Source organism: Dermacentor silvarum, chromosome 8 (genome assembly GCF_013339745.2).
Source record: "Dermacentor silvarum isolate Dsil-2018 chromosome 8, BIME_Dsil_1.4, whole genome shotgun sequence".
Classification (NCBI taxonomy): domain Eukaryota; kingdom Metazoa; phylum Arthropoda; class Arachnida; order Ixodida; family Ixodidae; genus Dermacentor; species Dermacentor silvarum.
The window spans coordinates 112,028,104-112,041,288 of record NC_051161.1 but is presented as its reverse complement, the minus strand read 5'-3'; the positions used below and the strand labels follow the sequence as shown (position 1 = coordinate 112,041,288).

General features: G+C 50.5%; 1 protein-coding gene across 1 annotated transcript in view; it reads right to left on the bottom strand.

The window, feature by feature from the left end:
* Nucleotides 1-5,080, bottom strand: part of LOC125947311 (kunitz-type serine protease inhibitor PILP-3-like) — a 39,583-nt gene extending 34,503 nt beyond the window's left edge. Inside the window, exon 1 of the mRNA XM_049671755.1 lies at nucleotides 4,978-5,080. Within this exon, the coding sequence (XP_049527712.1) occupies nucleotides 4,978-5,056 (79 nt within the window). The 5' untranslated portion in view covers nucleotides 5,057-5,080. The remainder of the gene's footprint in view (nucleotides 1-4,977) is intronic.
* Nucleotides 5,081-13,185: the final 8,105 nt, after the last annotated feature.

Here is a 13,185-nt window from a genome sequence, read left to right as displayed (position 1 = left end):
TGCGAAACAAGAAACAAGCGGTCGGGCGGGTCCGCATGGCACCATTTCCCGCGCGTGCGTCACGGAAGCGGGCCGCCCTCATTGGTCTCCTTCATCCGCTGCACGCGCAAACCGCAAAAAATCGGTCCAGGAGCGATCCATGCCGCGGCAAGATAAACCCGTTTCGAGGCTGCTTTCGCGGCGCGCGTCTTGCCACCGGCGGCGCGCCCCGCGCGTTTTGCCGCTAGTGTGTATGTGCCATTACTACTATTCCGGGAGCAGACGCGTGCAGACGACCGTGCGAAACGAGTTTTCGGCTTACATGGGACGCGAGTAAGAAACGAGCGGTCGGGCGTGTCCGCATGATACTAGTTTCCCGCGCGCACGTCACGGAAGCGGGCCGTTCTCATTGGTCTCCTTCATCTGCGGCAAGCGGCAAACCGCAAAATATCGGTCCAGGAGCGATCCCTGCCGCGGCCAGAAAAACCCGTTTCGCGGCTGCTTTTGCGGCACGCGTCTTGCCGCCGGCGGCGCACGGCGCGCGTTTTGCCGCTAGTGTGTACGTGCCAAAACGCCGTCAACGTCACCGAGAGCAGGCCCGCGCTCGCCGTGCGGATCCTGCGTTCGAGGCAGCCCAAGCCCAGGCTCGGTTACAGCGGCAGGCAGCGGATCCCACGTTAAAGGGCCGTTTATTGACCCTTTTCGCGAATCAGTTTGTTTTAGAGAAACGAGATGACGCTCATGGCGGCGCGCCATACCTCTCCTCAGCGACCGCGCACGAATACGAACCCACTACCGCTTCTACCTTACTTCTGTGCGATCAGCTGTCGGAAATGCAACTGAGTTTTTGCTAACACACTGTGCTCCAATCATGCTAGATTGAATCACGTGGATTGAAGACGTGTGCAGTAGTTGGCTGCAAAAATAGTGACTGGCATGTTAAGGAATAGAATGACTCTGTGTGGCGAAGTTCGCGGACCGCTGCTGAAACTGTCCCAACATGTTACCGGCACTTCGTGATGTACGGCTTTCCTCGAGGATACAGAAATTTGCTCATCCGCCAGCCTTGTATCGCTAACCTTCAAAGAAAGGTGTCACAAAAGAGCGCGTAATCCTAGCGCGCGCCGCGGGTCACGCAAGCCAGCTAAAGAAACATGCCGGCCCCGCGGCAACTTCAACAGAGGGGGAGAGCGCATACGCCTGAAACAATGACCCGAACAACGGCGCAGAAGTCTGGAAGAGCCTCGGCGAAGCGACGTTAAACAGAGAGAGTGAGAGAGCACACGCGTGCGTCGGGACACCTTCCCACCCGGCAAGTCGAGAGAGATAACTACAGCGTGAGCGTGCGTCAACAGCATGAGTCATCACCCCCCCCTCGACGATGCGGCGGTGGTCGAAGGTACGAGAAAAGACGAGAAGGTTCCCAAGCTTTGGCCGTGCTACGGAATCAATCACAACTCCAATCGAATGTCCGAGAAGGACCGTCGACGGCTATATAAACGCCGTGCGAGCATCGTCAGTTCGGAATCCAGTGTGGAGTTCAAAGAGTTAGGAGTTCAGTCCGCACCGGTGAAGTAATGTAACGTGAAGACCGAGCGTCTGCGGAAGAAGGGGATTCCCCGGCGAGCTAGTCAACGAGTTCATCGAGCGTCTGCATTTCCGGAAGAAGTTCTTTCTTCGAGATTTGCCCGAGCTACGCCGAGATCGTCTCACTCCAAGACCAACCAGATCGGTGAATACGATTGGACACTTCGTGTTCCTATTCCTTTTGTACTTTACGTGTTGGACTCTTAGTGCTTGTCGTTAATTATTTTCTTGTGTTTGTTAATACCCATCTGATTTGTATTGTGTTATGTGTAGCCTAAGTGTGCAAGTGTGTGTGTGTAACTGCCTTGTGTGAAGAATATATTTTGTTGTGTTTTGACAACTCTGGGCTCTGACTCGGTCTTTGGACAGCAACCGGCGTTCGCTGGCGCACCAGAGGGCCCATTCTTAATTGTCCTTGCTTTCGTGGGATTATTTTCGGAAGCTGATAAGTCGGCTTTGGAATTTGGTCCGGCGTTTGCGCCTCGTTCACGGGGTCTGTGACAAAAGGGCTTCATCCCCAGAACGTCGGCATGAGTGAGTTCCACTCGTTAAACAACGACAAAGGGAGTAGCGCCGATTCCTGTGATAGTAAGTTTCGCGCAAGTTATCTATACACATCTGTCCCAAATGGCAGTAAAACTTACGCCCACTCTATCACCGACGTATCAAGAATAAGTGAATGGGTGCACACTTGAATATATGCGCACTGTATACGCACAATAAATGACGGACTACACCTATGGCGCACGAATGGTCGAAGCTGAATGTTTCGTGACGGTCCACAAGAATAAGCGAGTTACTAGCTGTAATATATATTTGCTACAAGGTATTACAATGTACAAAACTGCTATGTTTCAAGCCTTATGCGCATCAAGAACAAATCTTTCGGAACTGAGCACACCCGCGAAAGATTAGGCAGAAAATAATCATATAGTGGCCACACCGAGGAACTTCACTGAGTCAGAAACTGACAAGCCACTGTTCCAAAATATTTGCCGAATAAAGAACAAAGAGCAAAACGCACTAATCCTGACTGAATTCATAATCGGAAAGCTTGGATAGATTGGAATACATATTTAGCCCCGCATTTAGAACAAGTACCATATACGCTGCTTGCGCCGTTTGGATATAGCTTAATCAGCTCCGAAAGCACTTTTGCATATTCTCTGAAGCTGTGATCAAAGCTTCGTGTCGTCCACCAAGTCACCGTGTACATCTCCGAAAACATAAGTTTTCTAAGCCGTGCCGGCGTCATACACTTCCATTGTAAACAAGCAGGCAACGGAGGCAGTTGAGGCAATCAATGGACGCGTCACCACGTGATCAAACATGGCAGCGCCCACGGGATCGCCGCGAAAAGGGTCAAATGTCCGACGTAACGCGAGCGCACGCTACGTCACGTTGGCGAAAACGACCCCCTCTATACTCGAGCGCACAGGCGCAGCCAACGTAACCAGCGGCTTCAGACGCGTGCCAACGGGCCCGGGGCTGAATTGGCTCCTAACCCATTCGCGTGTTGGTCGCGCCGACTGCGCCGGCCCACAATGCATTTCGCGCGAAGAAATAAAGGCGCCCACGCCGCTTCGCTGACGTTTAAAAAAAGCTGCGCGCGAGCTTGGGATCATTCTGCGCTTCATCCCAGCCACGGCGGCCGCATTTCGATGGGGGCGAAAGGCGAAAACACCCGTGTACTTAGATTTAGGTGCACGTTAAAGAAACCCAGGTGGTCCAAATTTCCGGAGTCCCCCACTACGGCGTGCCTCATCATCAGAACTGGTTTTGGCACGTAAAACCCCATAATTAAATTTTTTTTTTGCGCCGAAGATAACAGCTGACGGCGCGCGCGTCGGAGTATGAAGGAGATGGCGTTTCGGCTGGCGCAGCGCAACCGGCGTAGCGTGAATGACCGCAAACGACGCTGGCCCGCGCGCCGATATATAGCGTCGGACTATAAACGAGCCTTTAGAGCCCGTCGTATCTAAGCTCAGCGTCAACGAAGGACAGCGAACCCCGAGGCCAGGGAGCGCGTCGCCAAATTTTGAGTGTACGATAAGCTTCGCGTGTCCCTTTTTTCCCGGCAGGGGAAGGGATGCACCATTTTTAGTCGGAAAAAAAATTATTCTGAAACAGCACATATAATTGTGGTCAATAATGATTTTAATTAATGTATCCTTTTTCATCAGAGCTAAGGTCCATATGTTCAAATTCTTTTCTTGTCGTATGTGCCCCTGTGCAATCTCAAGATGGTTTTTGTCAGTATTGCTTTTTTTTTAACTGCGGATTACTTTAGGGGCCCGGGCTGTCGGCGTCTACTGTGCGATGTGCCATGTCGTCATGGTGAGAAAACACAAGCGCAAAACAGGGCCAAAACATGCCAATACTAGCGCAAAACTGGGTAAATATTAACTAACTGGATTCCGAATATTATAAAATACAGGAATCCTCATGAATTAATCGAATTAATTAACAGAAATTCGTTACAATCGCTTCTATCACCTGCAAAGCTTTGGGTCCATGGGCGTGGGGGTTTGGCTCCATCTGCGTAGCGGGAATACTCACCAGTTGTGCCCTTAGCACAGGTGTCAAAACGAATGATGGATTGCTAAGCACAATATAAACACAGGATAAAACAAGATAAACACGCGGAAAACACAAGGGAAACACCGGCGAATCACGTTACAGCACTTTCCCAGCTTTCACGTTGAGTGGAGTTGCATTACCACCGAGTTTACCATTGCATTAGCGCTGAGTTTGTTATATGAATATGTCTGCACTGTGATGCTTAAAAAATTATGGGATTTTACGTGCCATGATCGCGATCTGATTATAAGGAACGCCGTAGTAGGGGACGCCGTAATAATTACGACCACCTGTGGTTCTTTAACGTACACCCAATGCACCGTGCACGGGCGTTTTTTGTATTCCGCCCCATCGAAATGCGGTCGAAGAGGTCAGGAACCGATCCCGCGCACTGGGGCTTCACAGCACCACACCAAAACAAATACGCCACGACGGCGGATGTTATGACGCTTACTACATGAGCCGCAGTTTTTCACAGCTATGTTATATTTGTAAACTTGGGACGCTGTCTGTAAACATTTTCCTGAAAGGGTATAGTGACTCCATCAAGCTGTCAAATCACATGCGTCTTGTTTCTGCTCCTCCCATTTGTTTTTGTTTGGTTAAAATGCACACATAAACAGAATAATTTCCATTGAACTCTGGGCAAACAATGGCGCGATGTCTACCGATTTCAGGCAGGAAGCTCAGGAGACGTATTGCTCTTCGCTCCTCCTATTTGAAATAAGACGCGGCTATTAGGTCATGTGATTAACTGCTTTAATTTTTTGCTTGTGCAGGAGCACGCGATGTTTATTCAAGGAAAATTGAAAGTGAGATAAAATAGCTTACGCTCTCTCCAGTCGGTTCCACTGATTAGGTAGTTGCTTGCAACGAGCGTGACGAGTGTGAGGAATGCAAAATAAGCCATTCTTGAATCCTTCTTGGTTAGCGTGACTGTAAAGACATAATATATTCTTGATTTTAAATCTACGAATACCGTATACGCTTCTATTCATGACAAAGACATACACGCAACAGTAAAGGTCTTCAGTCAATGGGAGTGTATCATGGAGTCAGATCACCATCATCTTCAGCCTATCTTTATGAGCGGTGCAGGATGAACGCCTCTCCCAGTGACCTCCAATTACCCCTGTCCTGCGCTGGCTGATTCTAATTTTCGCCTGTAAATTTCCGAATTTCATCAGCCCACCTTGTTGTCTGCCGTTCTCGAGTGCGCTTGCCTTCCCTTGTCACCCATTCTTTAACTCTAATGACCCACTGGTTATCTGCCTCAGGCAATACATGGCCTACCCAGCTCCATTTCTTTTTATTAATGTCAATTAGAATATCGACCGTCGCCGTTTGCTCTATGATCCACACAACTTTTTTTTCCTTTGTCTCACCCTTGCGTCGAACGTTTTATTGCGACAGCAATTATATGGACACTTCAACCGGATTTCTGCCGTCGCCGTCGTCATCGCCGTCGCCTTGAGGTTCCGTATAAAGTCCAAGGGCGATAAAATCGCCGCCGCGCGCCGCGTGCGTGAGTGAAAGCACGCGGGGGAGTCGCGCTATCACGGAGAGTGAGCGCACGGCGGAAAGCAAACGCGACCGTCGCGCGAAGGGCCGTGCGGGTATGGGAGGGAGGGAGGCGGGGCGACGCTGTGCTGCGGCACAAAATGCGTATCTTGCAACCGGGCGCAAGGAGAGCTGGCCACGTAATCTCCCATGCTAAAGCAAGAAAGCGGGAAGGCAGCGCGGGAGGGAGGGGGGGGGCAGCTTCTACTCTACCCGGCTGTGGCAGTCGCCCGCACCGTCACTTGTCTCCACACGGCTCTGACCTTTGTATGCACTGTGCATTCGCCGCTCAGTTTCCATTGAAATGATAGACCGCACGAACCTTCGCCCGCTGCGGCGGCTGCGCTTGCAGCCAGCGTTTTGACAGTCGTTGTCTGCGGTCAGTCAGTGTGATCTATTTATGTTTGCTTGTGCGCTCTGACACCACGCTAGTTAATTCAGTTAGTAAGCGAATGTGTCCAAGTTTATGCAGCCGATAAAATTACTATCCCTACTCCGAATAGCTCTCTACTAATTTGCTATCGCAATTGGTGCTTCGCCTTTCGGACGAAACTGCGACATTTTTTTCGTTCCATGACTATTTGCGCGGTGCCTAATTTGTTTTCAGTATACCACTAGGAGTCCGATATGCCACCAGCAAAGCAGGAGTACGACTATCATACACTCAGATAGTTGAGGTGGTTGTTCATTATGTCAATACGTGTTTATAAGCCCACATGGAAATATCTGGCATAACTTGTTGTGAAGAAAAGTACATGATGTATTTTATTGCGATAGAAATAATATGGACACTCCAAGCGCATTCTTGCCGTCGTCGTCAACGTGATGTTCCGTTTTAAGTCCAACGGCGACAAAACCGTCGCCGCGCGACGTACGCTGTGTGTGCGAGTGAACGCGTGCGAGGGTGAGCCGCCAACCGCAGCTTCATCTCACGCACGCGTGAGAGGAAGGTGGCCGGAAGAGAGCGGACTTCGTTACTCGCGATGCACGGGGATGAGACGACGGAGACAGTAGGGGTGGGGGGTGCGTTCTGCTTCTGCGGCTGCTGCTGACGGAGCTGCCGCGCGGACACCATATCTTGAAAGCGATCTGCTATGTGGCCGAAGTGTGCGCGTGCGGTGGCCTCATCTTCAAAGCGATCTGCGATGAGTACGAAGTGCATGCGCCGAGTGCCGGTAGCTTAGTATGCGCTGTGCCTTCGACGGTCGTGTTGAAGCGAGGCGAGAGACAGCGTGAAAGCCAATTTGCTCGATGCTGCTGGCGCGCGTTCTTACTCCAGCGTTTTGACGAGTTTCCGCGGTCATCCAGCGAGATGTGTTCATGTATACCTGTACGCGCGTGACACCGTGCTTGTTTATTTAGTTCAGTGAAGATTTATAACTTTATACGGCCGATAAAGCTACCTTCCTTAATTCGGATAGCTGTCTACTAATTTACTATCGCGATCAATGCTTCGCCTTTCGGGTGAAACTGCGACATTTTTCTTTATAAAATAACCTAGCTATCAATTCGCTTCTAGTTGCGCGCCATCTATAAAGTAATTAGGCAATATTTCATAACTAATACACACACAGAGAGAGAGAGGCGTTTAATGATACAAAATGCAGAGAGGTCGGCCTGAGCTACATTCCTCTCGCCAGCTAGTATGCGCTGGGGCAAAGAGAAGAGGTAAAGACATAGGGAAGAAACTCATGTATGCTGCAAAGTACTTTTCTTCTGACAATGCAAGAAGAAAACACAGTGATACGTTGTGACGAAACTGGGCTGCGACAATATAGAACATTGCAGTAGCTCTTTAATGACGTTGTGGCTGACAAGCTATGGCGTTCTGCTGCTGAGCACAATGTCTCGGGTTCGATTACCGGCCTCGGCTGGCGTATTTGGGGTGGGCGAAATGTAAAACCGTGTACTCACCTAAATTTAGGTGCAAGTTAAAGCGCCACTCACAAGGTCCCATCGAAGATTTCCATCATAAACTGAAAGTTCTCAAGTGCCGTCTAGTCAGTATTTTATCGTAACAATTATACAGATTGGTTCATTCTTTAAAAAATAGGAAAAATTGAAATCTCGCGTCGCCATGCTGCCAAAAGGTGAGCATCTGGGACCAAAACACTCCTACCACGCAACAGGGTTTCAACTAAGTGCCGTAAATAAGTACGAACCCTCTTGCCTTTGCTAACCGAAAGTTATTTAAATTTGGTTGATTTTGAAATTTTTTTTAATGCTGACCACTGAGTCACGCTGGTGTCACTCAGTGTGATAACCGCCGCGTTCTCTGCCAGGGACTCGTGCGCGAGGGTCCAGACGATGTAGATTTCCGGTGGGTTGTCGATCTTTGTTGGGATGTGTAGTGCAGCCTTCGAACGCGGATTAAGAGAGCGTGAGTATTACGGCTAATCTCGATGTCTGCCTCTTCCGCCTCTTCCGTGCCGTTTGCTCCGATCGTCGCCGCCGTCAGCTCCTCTCCCTCGCAGTTGAGCACGCTGATCGAATGCGGTTATTCCTTTTGTTTTTTCGTATGCTTCTTGAATATTTATTAATAGACCGGCTTAACTGGTAGCCGCCCTTTTAACACGAAAGTGTTTTATGCCGGGGTCCACCAAGACTTCACTGACGTATTTCCGTCACGGATATGACGTTCTTACAATGTACACGAACATAATACAAAGAAAGAAACCAGAAGAAAAAGTTCCACAAACATGCAAAATTTGGAAATCGAACCCACGACCTCTCGGTCCGCGACGATAGATCGCCGAGCGTTTAACCCATTGCGCCACAAACGCATTTGCAGAGAGCTACACAGACGCGCCTTATATATCTAACACTCCTCCGTGTACCCGCGCTCTTGGTCGGGGCGGTGCCGCCGCCTACGAGCAGAAAAGAGAAGTACTGCATTATGACACTAACGCGCACCGACAGTGAACGCTTCGGTGGTCTCAGCACTACGACGCCTCGATGCCAGCATTCGAAGGGACGCTGGCATCAAGAAGCACTACCAACGCCACCTAGGTGGCGTTCACCGTACTCAGCACAGCGGAGCGTGGCCTCCGCAATTAGCTCTGAAAATGTTTCTGAAGTTGATCGCGGAGGCTGCAATTACGACGCGCTGTACGCGCTGATTTGACTCGGTGACGATTCAGTTACGTGCTTTGTCTTGCGCGTTGTATTAGTGTGTCAGTTACGTGCTTCGTCTTTCGCGTTGTGCTAGCGTGTGCAGCGTATTGCAGCTTCCATATGCACGACGGTTGCTCATGGTCATCGACGTTGATAGTCGTGATGGAGGAGACGTGCCACCAGGCGTCAGCGTGGGTGCATCAACGCCTAAGGGCGCTTTAGCCACAAAACACCAATAGACATTATATATCAATGTGCAATAAACATTACACTACTTCTGTGAAGACACGTTTCACTTTCGTGTTCTATACCGATTCCTATATAAGAGGGATCAACCACATTTTTATTAATGTCAATTAGAATATCGACCGTCGCCGTTTGCTCTATGATCCACACAACTTTTTTTCCTTTGTCTCACCCTTGCGTCGAACGTTTTATTGCGACAGCAATTATATGGACACTTCAACCAGATTTCTGCCGTCGCCGTCGTCATCGGCGTCGCCTTGAGGTTCCGTATAAAGTCCAAGGGCGATAAATTCGCCGCCGCGTGCGTGAGTGAAAGCACGCGGGGGAGGCGCGCTATCACGGAGAGTGAGCGCACGGCGGAAAGCAAACGCAACCGTCGCGCGAAAGGCCGTGCGTGTATGGGAGGGAGGGAGGCGGGGCGACGCTGTGCTGCGGCACCAAATGCCTATCTTGCAACCGGGCGCAAGGAGAGCTGGCCACGTAATCTCCCATGCTAAAGCAAGAAAGCGGGAAGGCAGCGCGGGAGGGAGGGGGGGGGCAGCTTCTACTCTACCCGGCTGTGGCAGTCGCCCGCACCGTCACTTGTCTCCACACGGCTCTGACCTTTGTATGCACTGTGCATTCGCCGCTCAGTTTCCATTGAAATGATAGACCGCACGAACCTTCGCCCGCTGCGGCGGCAGCGCTTGCAGCCAGCGTTTTGACAGTCGTTGTCTACGGCCATTCAGTGTGATCTATTTATGTTTGCTTGTGCGCTCTGACACCACGCTAGTTAATTCAGTTAGTAAGCGAATGTGTTTATGCAGCCGATAAAATTACTATCCCTACTCCGAATAGCTCTCTACTAATTTGCTATCGCAATTGGTGCTTCGCCTTTCGGACGAAACTGCGACATTTTTTTTCAACAGTTGCTGCCATTCTATTCGAATTACCATTGGTAACGCAGAACAGCCGTCTCCACATACAAGCGCGTCACATGAGAAGGTGAGCTAGTGAGGAACGTTGAAATAAAAATGTGGTTGATCCCTCTTATATAGGAATCGGTATAGAACACGAAAGTGAAACGTGTCTTCACAGAAGTAGTGTAATGTTTATTGCACATTGATATATAATGTCTATTGGTGTTTTGTGGCTAAAGCGCCCTTAGGCGTTGATGCACCCACGCTGACGCCTGGTGGCACGTCTCCTCCATCACGACTACCAACGTCGATGACCATGAGCAACCGTCGTGCATATGGAAGCTGCACTACGCTGCACACGCTAGCACAACGCGAAAGACGAAGCACGTAACTGACACACTAATACAACGCGCAAGACAAAGCACGTAACTGAATCGTCACCGAGTCAAATCAGCGCGTACAGCGCGTCGTAATTGCAGCCTCCGCGATCAACTTCAGAAACATTTTCAGAGCTAATTGCGGAGGCCACGCTCCGCTGTGCTGAGTACGGTGAACGCCACCTAGGTGGCGTTGGTAGTGCTTCTTGATGCCAGCGTCCCTTCGAATGCTGGCATCGAGGCGTCGTAGTGCTGAGACCACCGAAGCGTTCACTGTCGGTGCGCGTTAGTGTCATAATGCAGTACTTCTCTTTTCTGCTCGTAGGCGGCGGCACCGCCCCGAGCAAGAGCGCGGGTACACGGAGTGTTAGATATATAAGGCGCGTCTGTGTAGCTCTCTGCAAATGCGTTTTTGGCGCAATGGGTTAAACGCTCGGCGATCTATCGTCGCGGACCGAGAGGTCGTGGGTTCGGTTTCCAAATTTTGCATGTTTGTGGAACTTTTTCTTCTGGTTTCTTTCTTTGTATTATGTTCGTGTACATTGTAAGCTGACGTATTTCCGTGACGGAAATACGTCAGTGAAGTCTTGGTGGACCCCGGCATAAAACACCTTCGTGTTAAAATAAAGGCATTGCGAAATGTCAACACGTTTGTTTTTAATTTGCAAATGGAGCGGGTGGAGCGGCTCAAGAGTAGCTCCAATTTAAGCACCACGCACAACAGGGTCTTCGCGGCAGTCTTCTCGCCTCGCTTGGACGAGAACGATCTGAACTGCCCGTCCGGCGTATAGACGCCGAGCTGCGGCTTGTAAGGCTTTCTGCACAGCAGTCTGCAGAGCCCGATGATCCCTGGTTGTAGCCGCGCACGTAGCTCTACGATTCGCTTCTTCAGCAGCGGTTCGTACCTTGCGAGGAGACGCCATAACGTGTGCCGAAGAGGTATCCAGAATACGTGGCGCACATCTCACGTCCCGTGACCCGCGGTGTGGTACGTTGTTGTTGTTATTGTTGTTTATGATGATGATGATGATGATGATGATCATGATTGTTTATTGGAATCTTCAAAACAGGCTGGTGACAAATAGTCACCTAGCCTGCTTCAATTGACCAGGTCCAGTTACATGCAGCATGCAACTGATATGCAACTTGCATGTCGGGCACGCTGCGTTTGTAGGCACCTTAACTAGATGGCGCCACCATAATGGCGGAGGTTCGGGATCGCGTTGATTATACGCCTAGTCTGAATGTCATCTCGTCGAGGCGCCTGCGCGCCTGCCTAGGGCGCGTTTATAGGGAATTTTTTCCGCTGCCCGCCAACAAGCGCTTGCGCGGATCAACATTTCTTCGTCGGCTCTCGCGCGCGTCGGACGCTGGGATCATGTGCTCTCTCCGAGCGGTGTCAGTGGCCACAGGCCGCGGTTCTACTGTTTCTGCTGAAGACTACAAGGTTATTCTGCCTCAACTGCCAACTGGAAATATGTCATTGAAAACTGTTTTTCTGCATTGTGATGTGTCTGCCAGGCCATATCGAATCAACGACTTCGAGGAAGAATGTGAGCGACTACAAGTAGTCAAGGATGTCGTGTCGATAGGTGCCTACCAGATGAATCATGTCTGGGCATCGACGACACATTCAATGGCCACGAAGCAAGTGCTCGTAGAAGCAAGGGAACTGCGCATCAAAGGTAAAAGATGCCTTGTCATCGATCCCAACGACAGTCAGGTGAGAGTCAAGCTTCATTGGCTTCCTTACCATATCAGCGACGATGCCATACGAAAAGCACTGGAACCGTTTGGAAAAATTGAGGAAGTGAGCAGGGAGACGTGGCTGACCGGGAAATTCAAGGGAGCCCAAGCCTCATCAAGGTCGGTGATTTTGAAACTGAAGCACGGATTTACTGTCGAAATGCTCCCGCATCAGATTCGTATACAGGGCAGCAATACTCTTGTAATTGTGCCTGGAAGACCACCGCTGTGTCTAAGATGCAGGAGATCGGGCCATATAAGAAAGGATTGTCGTATTCCGCGGTGTTCTGAATGCCGCAAGTTTGGCCACGAAGCCGATGACTGCAGGAAAAAATACGCGATTATGACACGGGAAGATGGCGACAACGACGATACAGAGGCGCTCATGGACGAAGAGGAAGCTGTAGAAACATTGCAGCCTCGTAACATTAACCTTTCCTCGTGGGTGCCTGGACCTGAAACACCAGCCACGAAAAAAGGAACTGAGAACGTCGATTCTCCAGTGAAGGATGCGGCAGCAGTTTCGCCTGCTGTGTCTCTAACAACAGATAAAACTTCGGTGGAGCCGGAACCAGAGTGCAGTGGAGTGTTTGAAGCTCCGTGCCCTTCAGTGCCAGTGGTTTCGGCCACGGCGGCTGGGCGGCTTCCACCCAGAAGCAGAAGCAGAACGCCCGGGGACGCCAGTGGCGTCTGAATACGCGGTCCCTCCGATGGATACAGACTCGGTGGACCTGGGAGCAGAACGCCTCAAGACGCCAGCAGCGTCTGAAGCCACGGACCTAAAGACGGATGCGGGGACGCCGGAGGCGTACCTATCCATGGAGTCAGAGCCAGAGGAGGCAAGCACTACGGCTGAGAGGATTCCTGTTCGGACGAAGATCAAGGCACGTCAGGGAGGACCGCGGAGATGAACAGCATGGTGCCAAAAGCAAGATCTAACGCGGCGATGAAGAGGAACCGTGTTAACGTGGCTCCTCGGAAACCGTCCGTGGAGAAACGTCACAAGTGTACCTTGTGACCTATGAATATCACGCCTCAAAGGTATGTTGATCGGCCGGAGCAACGAGAGTTTTTTTTTTCAATATGGCTTACTAAAA